Below are 12,890 nucleotides of genomic sequence, written 5' to 3' on the forward strand. Positions count from 1 at the left end.
CAACAAAGCACAATCACCGCCTGCATGACACTCCACTGCCACTTCTACTGGGTTACATGCTGCCCAACCGCCCCCCCCTCCCCCCCCCCACAGCGCACACCAAAGTGTCCCAGCGCAGCCTTCAGCTGCCCTCATGCCACACCACCCTCATGTCTATTTAGAAGTGCGTCTGCCATGACGAGGGACCGCAGGCACACACTGCACAGGGTTGGCACGGCTAGGCAGCGACCCTCTTTAAAAGGGGCGGGGCGATAGCCCACAATGCTGTACAGAAGCAATGAGAAATAGAATCCTGTGCCACCGCCATCAGGAGCTGCACACGTGGGCATAGCAATGGGGAACCTATGTGCCACACACTATTCATTCTGTCAAGGTGTCTGCATGCCCCAGTTAGACCGGGCTTTTTAATTCATAGACACAGGCAGGTACAACTCCCTATTGTGAAGTCCCTGTCGACCGACAGCATGGGTGGCTCCCTGGAACCCACCGGCGCTACACAAAAATATCCCATTGCATTGCCCAACACAGCTGAGGTAGTAATGTCGTGCGTAATACAGGTGGGCTTCGGCCCACACTGCATGCCCCAGTCAGACTGGGGTTCTTTACAAGTGGACACATGTAGGTTACACTCCGTGTGCACCTACAGCATGGGTGGCTCCCTGGAACCCACCGGCGGTACACAAAAATATCCCATTGCATTGCCCAACACAGCTGAGGTAGTAATGTCGTGCGTAATACAGGTGGGCTTCGGCCCACACTGCATGCCCCAGTCAGACTGGGGTTCTTTACAAGTGGAAACAGATGCATTTATAATTCCCTGTGGACCCACTGCCTGGGTGGGTGCCAGGAAGCCACCGGCGGTACATAGAAATATCCCATTGCATTGCCCAACACAGCTGAGGTAACGTCAGCTGGAATGCAGGTGGGCTAAAAATTAATTTGATTACACTGTAGGCGAGGGCCCACAAAAATTGCTGTATCAACAGTACTAATGTACATCCCAAAAATTGGCCATGGCCAGCCAAGAGGGCAGGTGAAACCCATTAATCGCTTTGGTTAATGTGGCTTAAGTGGTAACTAGGCCTGGAGGCAGCCCAGTGTAACGAAAAATTGGTTCAAGTTACAGTTCCAACGCTTTTAAGCGCATTGAAACTTATAAAAATTGTTCAGAAAAATTATTTGAGTGAGCCTTGTGGCCCTAAGAAAAATTGCCCGTTCAGCGTGATTACGTGAGGTTTCAGGAGGAGGAGCAGGAGGAGGAGGAGGAATATTATACACACATTGATGAAGCAGAAATGTCCCCGTTTTGGATGGTGAGAGAGAACGTAGCTTCCATCCGCGGGTGCAGCCTACGTATTGCTTACGTATCGCTGCTGTCCGCTGGTGGAGAACAGAAGTCTGGGGAAATCCAGCCTTTGTTCATCTTGATGAGTGTTAGCCTGTCGGCACTGTCGGTTGACAAGCGGCTACGCTTATCTGTGATGATTCCCCCAGCCGCACTAAACACCCTCTCCGACAAGACGCTAGCCGCAGGACAAGCAAGCACCTCCAGGGCATACAGCGCTAGTTCAGGCCACGTGTCCAGCTTCGACACCCAGTAGTTGTAGGGGGCAGAGGTGTCACCGAGGATGGTCGTGCGATCGGCTACGTACTCCCTCACCATCCTTTTACAGTGCTCCCGCCGACTCAGCCTTGACTGGTGAGCGGTGACACAGTCTTGGTGGGGAGCCATAAAGCTGGCCAGGCCCTTAAAGACTGTTGCACTGCCTGGGATGTACATGCTGCTCGATCTCCGCACCTCCCCTGCTACCTTGCCCTCGGTACTGCGCCTTCTGCCACTAGCGCTGTCGGCTGGGAATTTTACCATCAGCTTGTCCGCAAGGGTCTTGTGGTATAGCAACACTCCCGAACCCCTTTCCTCTTCGGGAATGAGAGTGGGCAGGTTCTCCTTATAGCGTGGGTCGAGCAGTGTGTACACCCAGTAATCCGTTGTGGCCAGAATGCGTGCAACGCGAGGGTCACGAGAAAGGCATCCTAACATGAAGTCAGCCATGTGTGCCAGGGTACCAGTACGCAACACATGGCTGTCTTCACTAGGAAGATCACTTTCAGGATCCTCCTCCTCCTCCTCCCCCTCCTCAGGCCATACACGCTGAAAGGATGACAGGCAATCAGCCGGTGTACCGTCAGCAGCGGGCCAAGCTGTCTCTTCCCCCTCCTCCTCATGCTCCTCCTCCTGTACGCGCTGAGAAATAGACAGGAGGGTGCCCTGACTATCCAGCGGCATACTGTCTTCCCCCGCCCCCGTTTCCGAGCGCAAAGCAGCTGCCTTTATGGTTTGCAGGGAATTTCTCAAGATGCATAGCAGAGGAATGGTGACGCTAATGATTGTAGCATCGCCGCTCACCACCTGGGTAGACTCCTCAAAATTACCAAGGACATGGCAGATGTCTGCCAACCAGGCCCACTCTTCTGAAAGGAATTGAGGAGGCTAACTCCCACTGCGCCGCCCATGTTGGAGTTGGTATTCGACTATAGCTCTACGTTGTTCATAGAGCCTGGCCAACATGTGGAGCGTAGAGTTCCACCGTGTGGGCACGTCGCACAGCAGTCGGTGCACTGGCAGCTTAAAGTGATGTTGCAGGGTGCGCAGGGTGGCAGCGTCCGTGTGGGACTTGCGGAAATGTGCGCAGAGCCGGCGCGCCTTTACGAGCAGGTCTGACAAGCGTGGGTAGCTTTTCAGAAAGCGCTGAACCACCAAATTAAAGACGTGGGCCAGGCATGGCACGTGCGTGAGGCTGCCGAGCTGCAGAGCCGCCACCAGGTTACGGCCGTTGTCACACACGACCATGCCCGATTGGAGGCTCAGCGGTCGGTCTGCTGTGTCAGACCCTGCAGCAGTTCGTGGGCCGTGTGCCTCTTATCGCCTAAGCTGAGTAGTTTCAGCACGGCCTGCTGACGCTTGCCCACCGCTGTGCTGCCACAACGCGCGACACCGACTGCTGGCGACATGCTGCTGCTAACACATCTTGATTGCGAGACAGAGGAGGAGGAGGAGGAGGGTGCTTTAGTGGAGGAAGCATACACCTCCGCAGATACCACCACCGAGCTGGGGCCCGCAATTCTGGGGGTGGGTAGGACGTGAGCGGTCCCAGGCTCTGACTCTGTCCCAGCCTCCACTAAATTCACCCAATGTGCCGTCAGGGAGATGTAGTGGCCCTGCCCGCCTGTGCTTGTCCACGTGTCCGTTGTTAAGTGGACCGTGGCAGTAACCGCGTTGGTGAGGGCGCGTACAATGTTGCGGGAGACGTGGTCGTGCAGGGCTGGGACGTCACATCGGGAAAAGTAGTGGCGACTGGGAACTGAGTAGCGCGGGGCCGCCGCCTCCATGATACTTTTGAAGGACTCCGTTTCCACAACCCTATACGGCAGCATCTCAAGGCTGATGAATTTTGCTATGCGGACGGTTAACGTTTGAGCGTGCGGGTGCGTGGCGGCGTACTTGCGCTTGCGCTCCAACAGTTGCGCAAGCGACGGCTGGACGGTGCGCTGAACTACACTGCTGGATGGGGCCGAGGACAGTGGAGATGAGGGTGTGGGTGCAGGCCATGAGGCGGTAGTGCCTGTGTCCTGAGAGGGGGGTTGCATCTCAGTGGCAGGTTGGGGCACAGGGGGAGAGGCAGGGGTGCAAACCGGAGGCGCTGAACGGCCTTCGTCCCACCTTGTGGGGTGCTTGGCCATCATATGTCTGCGCATGGTGGTGGTGGTGAGGCTGTTGGTGTTGGCTCCCCGGCTGAGCTTTGCGCGACAAAGGTTGCACACCACTGTTCGTCGGTCGTCAGGCGTCTCTGTGAAAAACTGCCAGACCTTAGAGCACCTCGGCCTCTGCAGGGTGGCATGGCGCGAGGGGGCGCTTTGGGAAACAGTTGGTGGATTATTCGGTCTGGCCCTGCCTCTACCCCTGGCCACCGCACTGCCTCTTGCAACCTGCCCTGCTGATGCCCTTGACTCCCCCTCTGAAGACCTGTCCTCCTGAGTAAGCGTTGCACACCAGGTGGGGTCAGTCACCTCATCGTCCTGCTGCTCTTCCTCCGAATCCTCTGTGCGCTGCTCCCTCGGACTTACTGCCCTTACTACTACCTCACTGCAAGACAACTGTGTCTGATCGTCATCGTCCTCCTCACCCACAGAAAGTTGTTAAGACAGTTGGCGGAAGTCCCCAGCCTCTTCCCTCGGACCCCGGGAACTTTCGAATGGTTGGGCATCAGTGACGATAAACTCCTCTGGTGGGAGAGGAACCGCTGCTGCCCAATCTAAGCAGGGGCCCGAGAACAGTTCCTGGGAGTGTTCCCGCTCCTGAGCAGGTGTCATTGTAGTGGAGTGAGGAGGCTGGGAGGAAGGAGGAGCAGCAGACAGAGGATTCGGATTTGCAGCAGTGGACGGCGCAGAACTGCGTGTTGACGATAGGTTGCTCGAAGCACTTTCTGCCATCCAGGACAGGACCTGCTCACACTGCTCATTTTCTAATAACCGTCTCCCGCGTGGACCCATTAATTGTGCGATGAATGTGGGGACGCCAGAAACGTGCCTCTCTCCTAATCGCGCAGCAGTCGGCTGCGACACACCTGGATCAGGAGCTCGGCCTGTGCCCACACCCTGACTTGGCCCTCCGTGTCCTCGGCCGCGTCCACGTCCTCTAGGCCTACCCCTACCCCTCAGCATGCTGTATTACCAGTGATTTGATTTCACAGGCAGGAAATAAATTGGCGCAAGACTGCAGCCAAATATAATTTTTTCCGTTTTTTGAAAACGAAAGGCCCCACTGCCTCTGGTGAATGAATAATCTAAGTTTAATAACTGTGCTGTGTCCCTGCTAATGTGTCACAGAACGTGAGGGTAGCAGAGTTATTAACTCTGGCAGAGCAGGTATTTTTTTTCCCAATTAAGGAAAGCAAATGGCGAAGCCAGGAGTAAAACGTAGCTGGGTGCGTCTGATTTTTAAACGTTGCACACGCAGCCGACACGTGTCCACCGCCCTTAGGACGGACAGAGGCAGGACAAATACAATTATTTTCAGTTTTTTTCCACCAAAAGGCAGCACTGCGTGTATTCAATGAACATGAGAAGTTTAATAACTGTGCTGTGTCCCTGCTAATGTGGCACAGAACGTGTGGGTAGCAGAGTTATTGACTCTGGCAGAGCAGGTATTTTTTTTCCCAAATAAGGAAAGCAAATGGCGAAGCCAGGAGTAAAACGTAGCTGGGTGCGTCTGATTTTTAAACGTTGCACATGCAGCCGACACGTGTCCACCACCCTTAGGACGGACAGAGGCAGGACAAATACAATTATTTTCAGTTTTTTTCCACCAAAAGGCAGCACTGCGTATATTCAATGAACATGAGAAGTTTAATAACTGTGCTGTGGCCCTGCTAATGTGGCACAGAACGTGAGGGTAGCAGAGTTATTAACTCTGGCAGAGCAGGTATTTTTTTTCCCAATTAAGGAAAGCAAATGGCGAAGCCAGGAGTAAAACGTAGCTGGGTGCGTCTGATTTTTAAACGTTGCACACGCAGCCGACACGTGTCCACCGCCCTTAGGACGGACAGAGGCAGGACAAATAGAATTATTTTCAGTTTTTTTCCACCAAAAGGCAGCACTGCGTGTATTCAATGAACATGAGAAGTTTAATAACTGTGCTGTGTCCCTGCTAATGTGGCACAGAACGTGAGGGTAGCAGAGTTATTAACTCTGGCAGAGCAGGTATTTTTTTTCCCAAATAAGGAAAGCAAATGGCGAAGCCAGGAGTAAAACGTAGCTGGGTGCGTCTGATTTTTAAGCGTTGCACACGCAGCAGACACGTGTCCACCGCCCTTAGGACGGACAGAGGCAGGACAAATACAATTATTTTCAGGTTTTTTCCACCAAAAGGCAGCACTGCGTATATTCAATGAACATGAGAAGTTTAATAACTGTGCTGTGGCCCTGCTAATGTGGCACAGAACGTGAGGGTAGCAGAGTTATTAACTCTGGCAGAGCAGGTATTTTTTTTCCCAATTAAGGAAAGCAAATGGCGAAGCCAGGAGTAAAACGTAGCTGGGTGCGTCTGATTTTTAAACGTTGCACATGCAGCCGACACGTGTCCACCACCCTTAGGACGGACAGAGGCAGGACAAATACAATTATTTTCAGTTTTTTTCCACCAAAAGGCAGCACTGCGTATATTCAATGAACATGAGAAGTTTAATAACTGTGCTGTGGCCCTGCTAATGTGGCACAGAACGTGAGGGTAGCAGAGTTATTAACTCTGGCAGAGCAGGTATTTTTTTTCCCAAATAAGGAAAGCAAATGGCGAAGCCAGGAGTAAAACGTAGCTGGGTGCGTCTGATTTTTAAACGTTGCACATGCAGCCGACACGTGTCCACCGCCCTTAGGACGGACAGAGGCAGGACAAATACAATTATTTTCAGGTTTTTTCCACCAAAAGGCAGCACTGCGTATATTCAATGAACATGAGAAGTTTAATAACTGTGCTGTGGCCCTGCTAATGTGGCACAGAACGTGAGGGTAGCAGAGTTATTAACTCTGGCAGAGCAGGTATTTTTTTTCCCAATTAAGGAAAGCAAATGGCGAAGCCAGGAGTAAAACGTAGCTGGGTGCGTCTGATTTTTAAACGTTGCACATGCAGCCGACACGTGTCCACCGCCCTTAGGACGGACAGAGGCAGGACAAATACAATTATTTTCAGTTTTTTTCCACCAAAAGGCCGCACTGCGTATATTCAATGAATAATAACTGTGTTGTGGCCCTGCCTACACAATTCTTTCCCTGCAGTATCAATGGAGGGTGCAATGCTCTGCAGAGGCGATTTTGAGAAGAAAAAAAAAATGCAGCACAGCTAACAGCAGCCAGCACAGTACTGCACACGGTTAAATATGGCCCTAGAAAGGACCGTTGAGGTTCTTGAAGGCTACACTCACTCCTAACACTCTCCCTGCCTATGCAGCACTTCTGTCCCTAATGCCGGGTGCAACGCTCTGCAGAGGCGATTTTGAGAAAAAAAATAATTGCCACTGCTAACAGCAGCCAACACACAGCTATCAGTGGCCCTAATAAGGACCTTTGGGGGTCTTGAAGCCTACACTAACTACCAATTCTTTCCCTACAGCAGCTCCGGTACAAACAGCACTGTCCCTCATCTAACTCACACGGCATCTGAGGCGAGCCGCGGGAGGGGCCGACTTTTATATTCGGCGGACACCTGATCACTCCAGCCACTCACAGCAGGGGGGTGGTATAGGGCTGGAACAACACAGGGGGAAGTTGTAATGCCTTCCCTGTCTTTCAATTGGCCAGAAAAGCGCGCTAACGTCTCAGGGAAGGAAGTGAAAGTAACCCGAACACCGCATGGTGTTCGTTACGAATAACGAACATCCCGAACACCCTAATATTCGCACGAATATCAAGCTCGGACGAACACGTTCGCTCATCTCTAGTTTTTACCAAAGCGCTGTCCTCTTACTGTATTTAAATTTTTAATAAAAAGAGATCTGTGGATGCAAAGTTTCCCACAATCAGAACATTAATATGGCTTCTCCCCTGTATGAATTCTCTGATGTCTAACAAGAGACGATTTCTGATTAAAAGATTTCCCACATTCAAAACAGGAATATAACTTCTCACCTGTGTGAGTTCTCTGATGTCTAGCAAGATGACACTTACGATGAAAACATTTCCCACAGTCCGAACATGAATATGGCTTCACTCCTGTGTGAATTCTCTCATGTATTACAAGTTCTGCTTTCTGGTTAAAGCCTTTCCCACATTCTGAACATGCAAATGTCTTCTCCCCTGTGTGAATTCTCTGATGTGTAACAAAAGACGATTTCTGATTAAAAGATTTCCCACATTCAAAACAGGAATATAACTTCTCACCTGTGTGAGTTCTCTGATGTCTAGCAAGATGACACTTACGACGAAAACATTTCCCACAGTCCGAACATGAATATGGCTTCACTCCTGTGTGAATTCTCTCATGTATTACAAGTTCTGATTTCTGGTTAAAGCCTTTCCCACATTCTGAACATGCAAATGGCTTCTCCCCTGTGTGAATTCTCTGATGTATTACAAGTTCTGATTTCTGATTATAACCTTTCCCACATTCTGAACATGAAAATGGCCTCTCACCTGTATGAGTTCTCTGATGTCTAGCAAGATGAGATGCATATGTAAAACTTTTCCCACATGCTAAACATGAAAATGGCCTCTCACCCGTGTGAGTTCTCTGATGTACAACAAGATAAGATTTACGATAAAAACCTTTCCCACATTCTGAACATGAAAATAGCTTCTCTCCTGTGTGAGTTCTCTGATGTGTAAGAAGATGATATTTATGCCTAAAACATTTCCCACAATCGGAGCAGGAAAATGGTCTTTCCCCTGTGTGAGTTCTTTGATGTCTAACAAGATAAGATTTATGGTTAAAACATTTCCCACATTCTAAACATAAAAATGGGATCCGTTCTTTGTAAACCCTTTGTTGTTCAACATCCCTTCTGTAAATGTTTTTTTCCTGAACTGTCTGTGATAAAATAGTAGATGATGAAGAAGGATCAGATGATAGATCTTTGCTGTGTAGGGCTGAGGGTAGATCTTGGATAATGGCATGATCTGCATATGCATTTGGCTTGATAATATCATCTTCCACTTTACATTCTGAAGATATCCGATGTCCCTCTGAGCTGCTGGTGTCGTCATCTGGCAACAAAAAGTAACAGATTTTTGAATATAGCATTCCCATTTTTTATACTTTTTTACTTTATTTGTAATGCCCATACAAGTTGCGAGGCGAGTAGCAAAATTCAATGATCAACCAAGACAGAGGTGGCAAAACAGATTACAAGTTTACAGTAGACATCAAAGCAAGGAGCAGTGGATCATGATGTTCTCTTGATTTTCTTAGACTCTTGTATCATGAAAAACTACACATATGAATTTGACCTTATTAGTAACTGGTCACGGTGAGGCTGGTGGACAGGCATGGGTAGAGGGTGACATCACTGCCTTAGATATGGTCTACGTGATTCACCAAGCCAGCATATGGTCCTTGTTAAGCTTCGGCTTCACAACCTTCCTTCAGGATCCACAACAAAAGACCTTAGACATTGATTTTGTCGTAGATTTCAAAACTAGAGTTCATCTAGAATTCTTCCATGGTGAAGTCTGCCAAGTGAACATACCCTTACTGCGGCTTTTGATGTAGAATTGTAAGGCATGTTACTACTAGATGCAGAAACTCACAGAAACTAGATTTTCAATGTCAAAATTCTGCATGTGGATCCATGTAAAAATCCCCGTCAAAAAGATGCGGATTTTGACGAGGCGTGGTCTAACCAGAGAACAGAGCAGACGCTGGTGCAGAGTGCTCCCTGGGAAAGTAATCATTTCCTGCTGATACGGGGACCTACAGAGCTCAAAGGCAACTAAAAGCACCACCATCATCATCTCCCCTGAGGGGGGGGGGCAGAAAGAGGGACTTTGCGTGCCGCTACACCAACCTGAGGGACTGCAGCCTAGTGACAATCACTATTGTGCCTCAATTAGTGGGAGGTCCCGTGACTAGCAGCTACCGTGGGAAGAAACAGGAGGAAGCAGCAGCCAGACTGCACCAGCTAGAAGAGCTCCAAAATAGGTCGAGGAGAGAGAATTTCAGAATTTGGGGACTTTCTGAGAGTGTTACGGACATTCCTGCAACAGTGGCAGAGCTCCTGAGGGGATTGATTCCAGATATAGATCCAATTCACATGGAGATAAAAAGAGCTCACAGAGCCTTAACAGCGCCTCACAGGGATGGCAACTCCCGTGACATAGTGGTAAAACTTTATTTCTCCTCTATCAGAGCACTTCAAACAATCTCCCTCGCGGGGCATGAGGTCCAGATCTTTTCAGATATATCTTTGGGAACTATACAGAGGTGCAGGTCACTGAAACCCTTATTGCAGTGCCTGTCCTCCAGAGACATTCCCTTTCCGGCTGTGCTTTAACTATAACAGCAAGCTACAGAGCTTCAGCACTTTCGCGGATGGGCAGGACTTGCTGTGGCAACTGGGTCTCCTGCCTGGAGATTTCTCCTCGAAAACTTCACCAAGAAGAGATCCTGCGCCTCTTCCCCCTCCTCTGGAAAACGGCACCCAAAAGAAAAGCCGTCCCAACCACCTGATGGACAATTTATAACTCCTAACTTGACGATGGGGAAAACTCCTCAGTGGTTTCACATTTCAGGGTCTATACCCGCTGGTTGACCACCTCCAAGGGGGGCTTGATTTTCTAGTTTGCCATTTTGCATCGACTAGAGTCGAATTCATTCGGAGTCGAGTACAATCTCTGATTTGGGATTTTAGTTGGCTTACCCTCCTTTTACTAAATAAATTTGGTTAAAGGTAATTTCTACTAATTCTGCTTGTGTACTATTGGGTGTAGCTTCTGCTCCTGGATCTGTCTCACTTTTCCTGTGGTTTATCTTTCTTCCTTATTCCATCTATGGTTGTTGGGGAAGACCCATGTTCCTGTCGCAGGGTCGCCCCTTTCAGGGTAGGTGCTCCGCTTGTTAGGCAGATGCAATTATTTTTAGATTAGCGTAGATTGTTTCACCTCTAGGTTAACTGCTCTGGTGCCTTTCCTGTCTACTTGTCCCATCATAGTCCCAGTGGCCTCTGCAACGTGCTTGTCAGGCTTGACATAACTAACTGTGGCTGCCACTACAAGGCGCAAGATCAGTACATTACCGAAAAAAATCATTAAATGCATACATAGGTATCATGAGGAGGCGAGAAAAAGGTGAAAGTTTTTTGTTTTTTTTTTACAGAGGGGTGAGGGGCTAATTTTAATATACAGTCAACCTCATACAGGCGAAGTGATTGATAACTGGCTCTTCGTCTGCAGCAGAAGACACTATGATTTCCTTCATAGCTCCTACTTATGACAAAAGATATGTACTGGGAAGCATTGCTGGGGGAATATACCACAATAGCATAAGTTTGCCCATCAATTTGGTGGTAGTGTCAGTTTATAAATTCACAGCCTTTTTCAGGTGCCTGGGATTTTAAGTGCCCTGTCCATAGCTACCTTATACATGGCCTGCTAGGTGGAATACTACGTTAACTTGTCATATATAATATTGTCAGTAGCAAAAAAATTCAACCAAGGAGATATTTCCCACATTGAACCCTTTACAGACTGCAAAATATAAATACGCGTCTTGCTTCCATAAAAAATATATAAAAGCAGGCTCGAGAGCCAAGTCGCCAAGTCCACTCCATACCAGGCTGCTGTGATTGCAGCAATTAACTGTTTCGATTCGAGCCCCCTTCCTGAGCAACATCAGCACCCTGTGCAACACAATCAGGGGGTACTGATGGGCTAGCATGACAGCCCAGAGCCTACTGAAGGTTCCCAGGGCTGCCATGCATAGATGCCTATCAAGCCCTGAACATGGCTTGGCCTGTCTCCCTGTGCTGGATTCTGTTATGTGGGTATAGGAGTCTCCCTCTTCTATATTCTGTTATCTAGGTCTAGCTATATATTTTCTGTATTCTGTTACTTGGCTGTATGTGCGCCCTTCATCAGTACTCCGCTATCTGGGTATTGCTGTCTCCCGCTCTGCATTCTGTTAGCAGAATACAGAATTAGAATAGACCCAGCTATGTACGTTCAATTTATCCCTTTTCTGGATATTATTATCCAATGTATCCAAGTTCTGTATTCTATTATCGGTGTCTACTTATCTATGATTTAGGTTCTGTTATTTGGTTCTATACATCCATGATCTGTATTGTGCTATAATGGCATAGGTTTCTCCCTTTTCTGTATTCTGTTAGTAAAGATGGGATAAAATCGTTAATCCCAAAATTGGGAAAATTATTTATATTCTGGCTGAATATAAAAAATTTCAACACAGACCTTAAAAAAGTACACAAAATTTTTGTTGTCATTGAATCAGAACAGTCTGTTCTCTACATGTAGTCTCACCTGGGGGGTCATCTGTGGGAATTCCCTCCTTACACGGCTGATCCCCCCTCACATGTGTCTTTGTAGCATCAATAGGGATCGGATCTTCATCCAGATTCACCAGCTGTGAAATAAATATTGTAAAAGTCATCACACAGTTGGAGAAGTCGTGTGGAAGGTTTTATATGGCCAGAAAAGGTCATTAATTAGTATGAGGAGCCGGAATGACATGACAGCAGTAGTGATCTGGCCAAATAGCTGCAGGTCTCCTGTATAACTCCAACCTGTTGCTTCTTTATTCCAACCAGACGTCTCCAGACCCAGAAAATAGTGATAAGATGCGGAGATCTAATGTCTGCGGTCGGCTGTAATCCTGCCATCTCCAGCTTTCTCATTACACAAGTATCAGTCATATAATAAGACTAAACACAAGACCTTCCCAGCCGTCCTACAGACCAGAGGGGAGATTTCATGAGACCTTCTCTCCATCTACCTGATCGTCCTGTGGAAGAAGAGGCCGGGGACATCTCTCCGCTGCTGTTCTCTTACTGGATCTACCTGCAGAAAACACAGACAGCCACTGAATTCATTCTCTACATACAAATAATAAAGGCCGTGTGGATTTAGTCCTGTCTATTACCTGGTGATGGGGGCGGCTGGTGGTCCTCCATCATGACGTCCTTGTACAGATCCTTGTGTCCTTCTAAATACTCCCACTCCTCCATGGAGAAATAGACAGTGACGTCCTGACACCTTATAGGAACCTGACAACACAATGATACCGTCATCACCCACACATGTTATACCGCCATAGCGTTACTGTATAATGTCCAAGCATTCCCAGCAGCGTCACCTCTCCAGTCAGCAGCTCAATCATCTTGTTGGTG

At 48.5% G+C, this 12,890-nt stretch overlaps 1 protein-coding gene across 1 annotated transcript in view; it reads right to left on the minus strand.

The window, feature by feature from the left end:
* The window catches only part of LOC136624523 (zinc finger protein 665-like), a 97,324-nt gene that overhangs the window by 26,971 nt on the left and 57,463 nt on the right, over positions 1-12,890 (minus strand). The window contains exon 6 of the mRNA XM_066598507.1: positions 7,674-8,754. Coding sequence (XP_066454604.1) covers positions 7,674-8,754 — 1,081 coding nt within the window. The remainder of the gene's footprint in view (positions 1-7,673; positions 8,755-12,890) is intronic.

Source organism: Eleutherodactylus coqui, chromosome 4 (genome assembly GCF_035609145.1).
Source record: "Eleutherodactylus coqui strain aEleCoq1 chromosome 4, aEleCoq1.hap1, whole genome shotgun sequence".
NCBI lineage: Eukaryota > Metazoa > Chordata > Amphibia > Anura > Eleutherodactylidae > Eleutherodactylus > Eleutherodactylus coqui.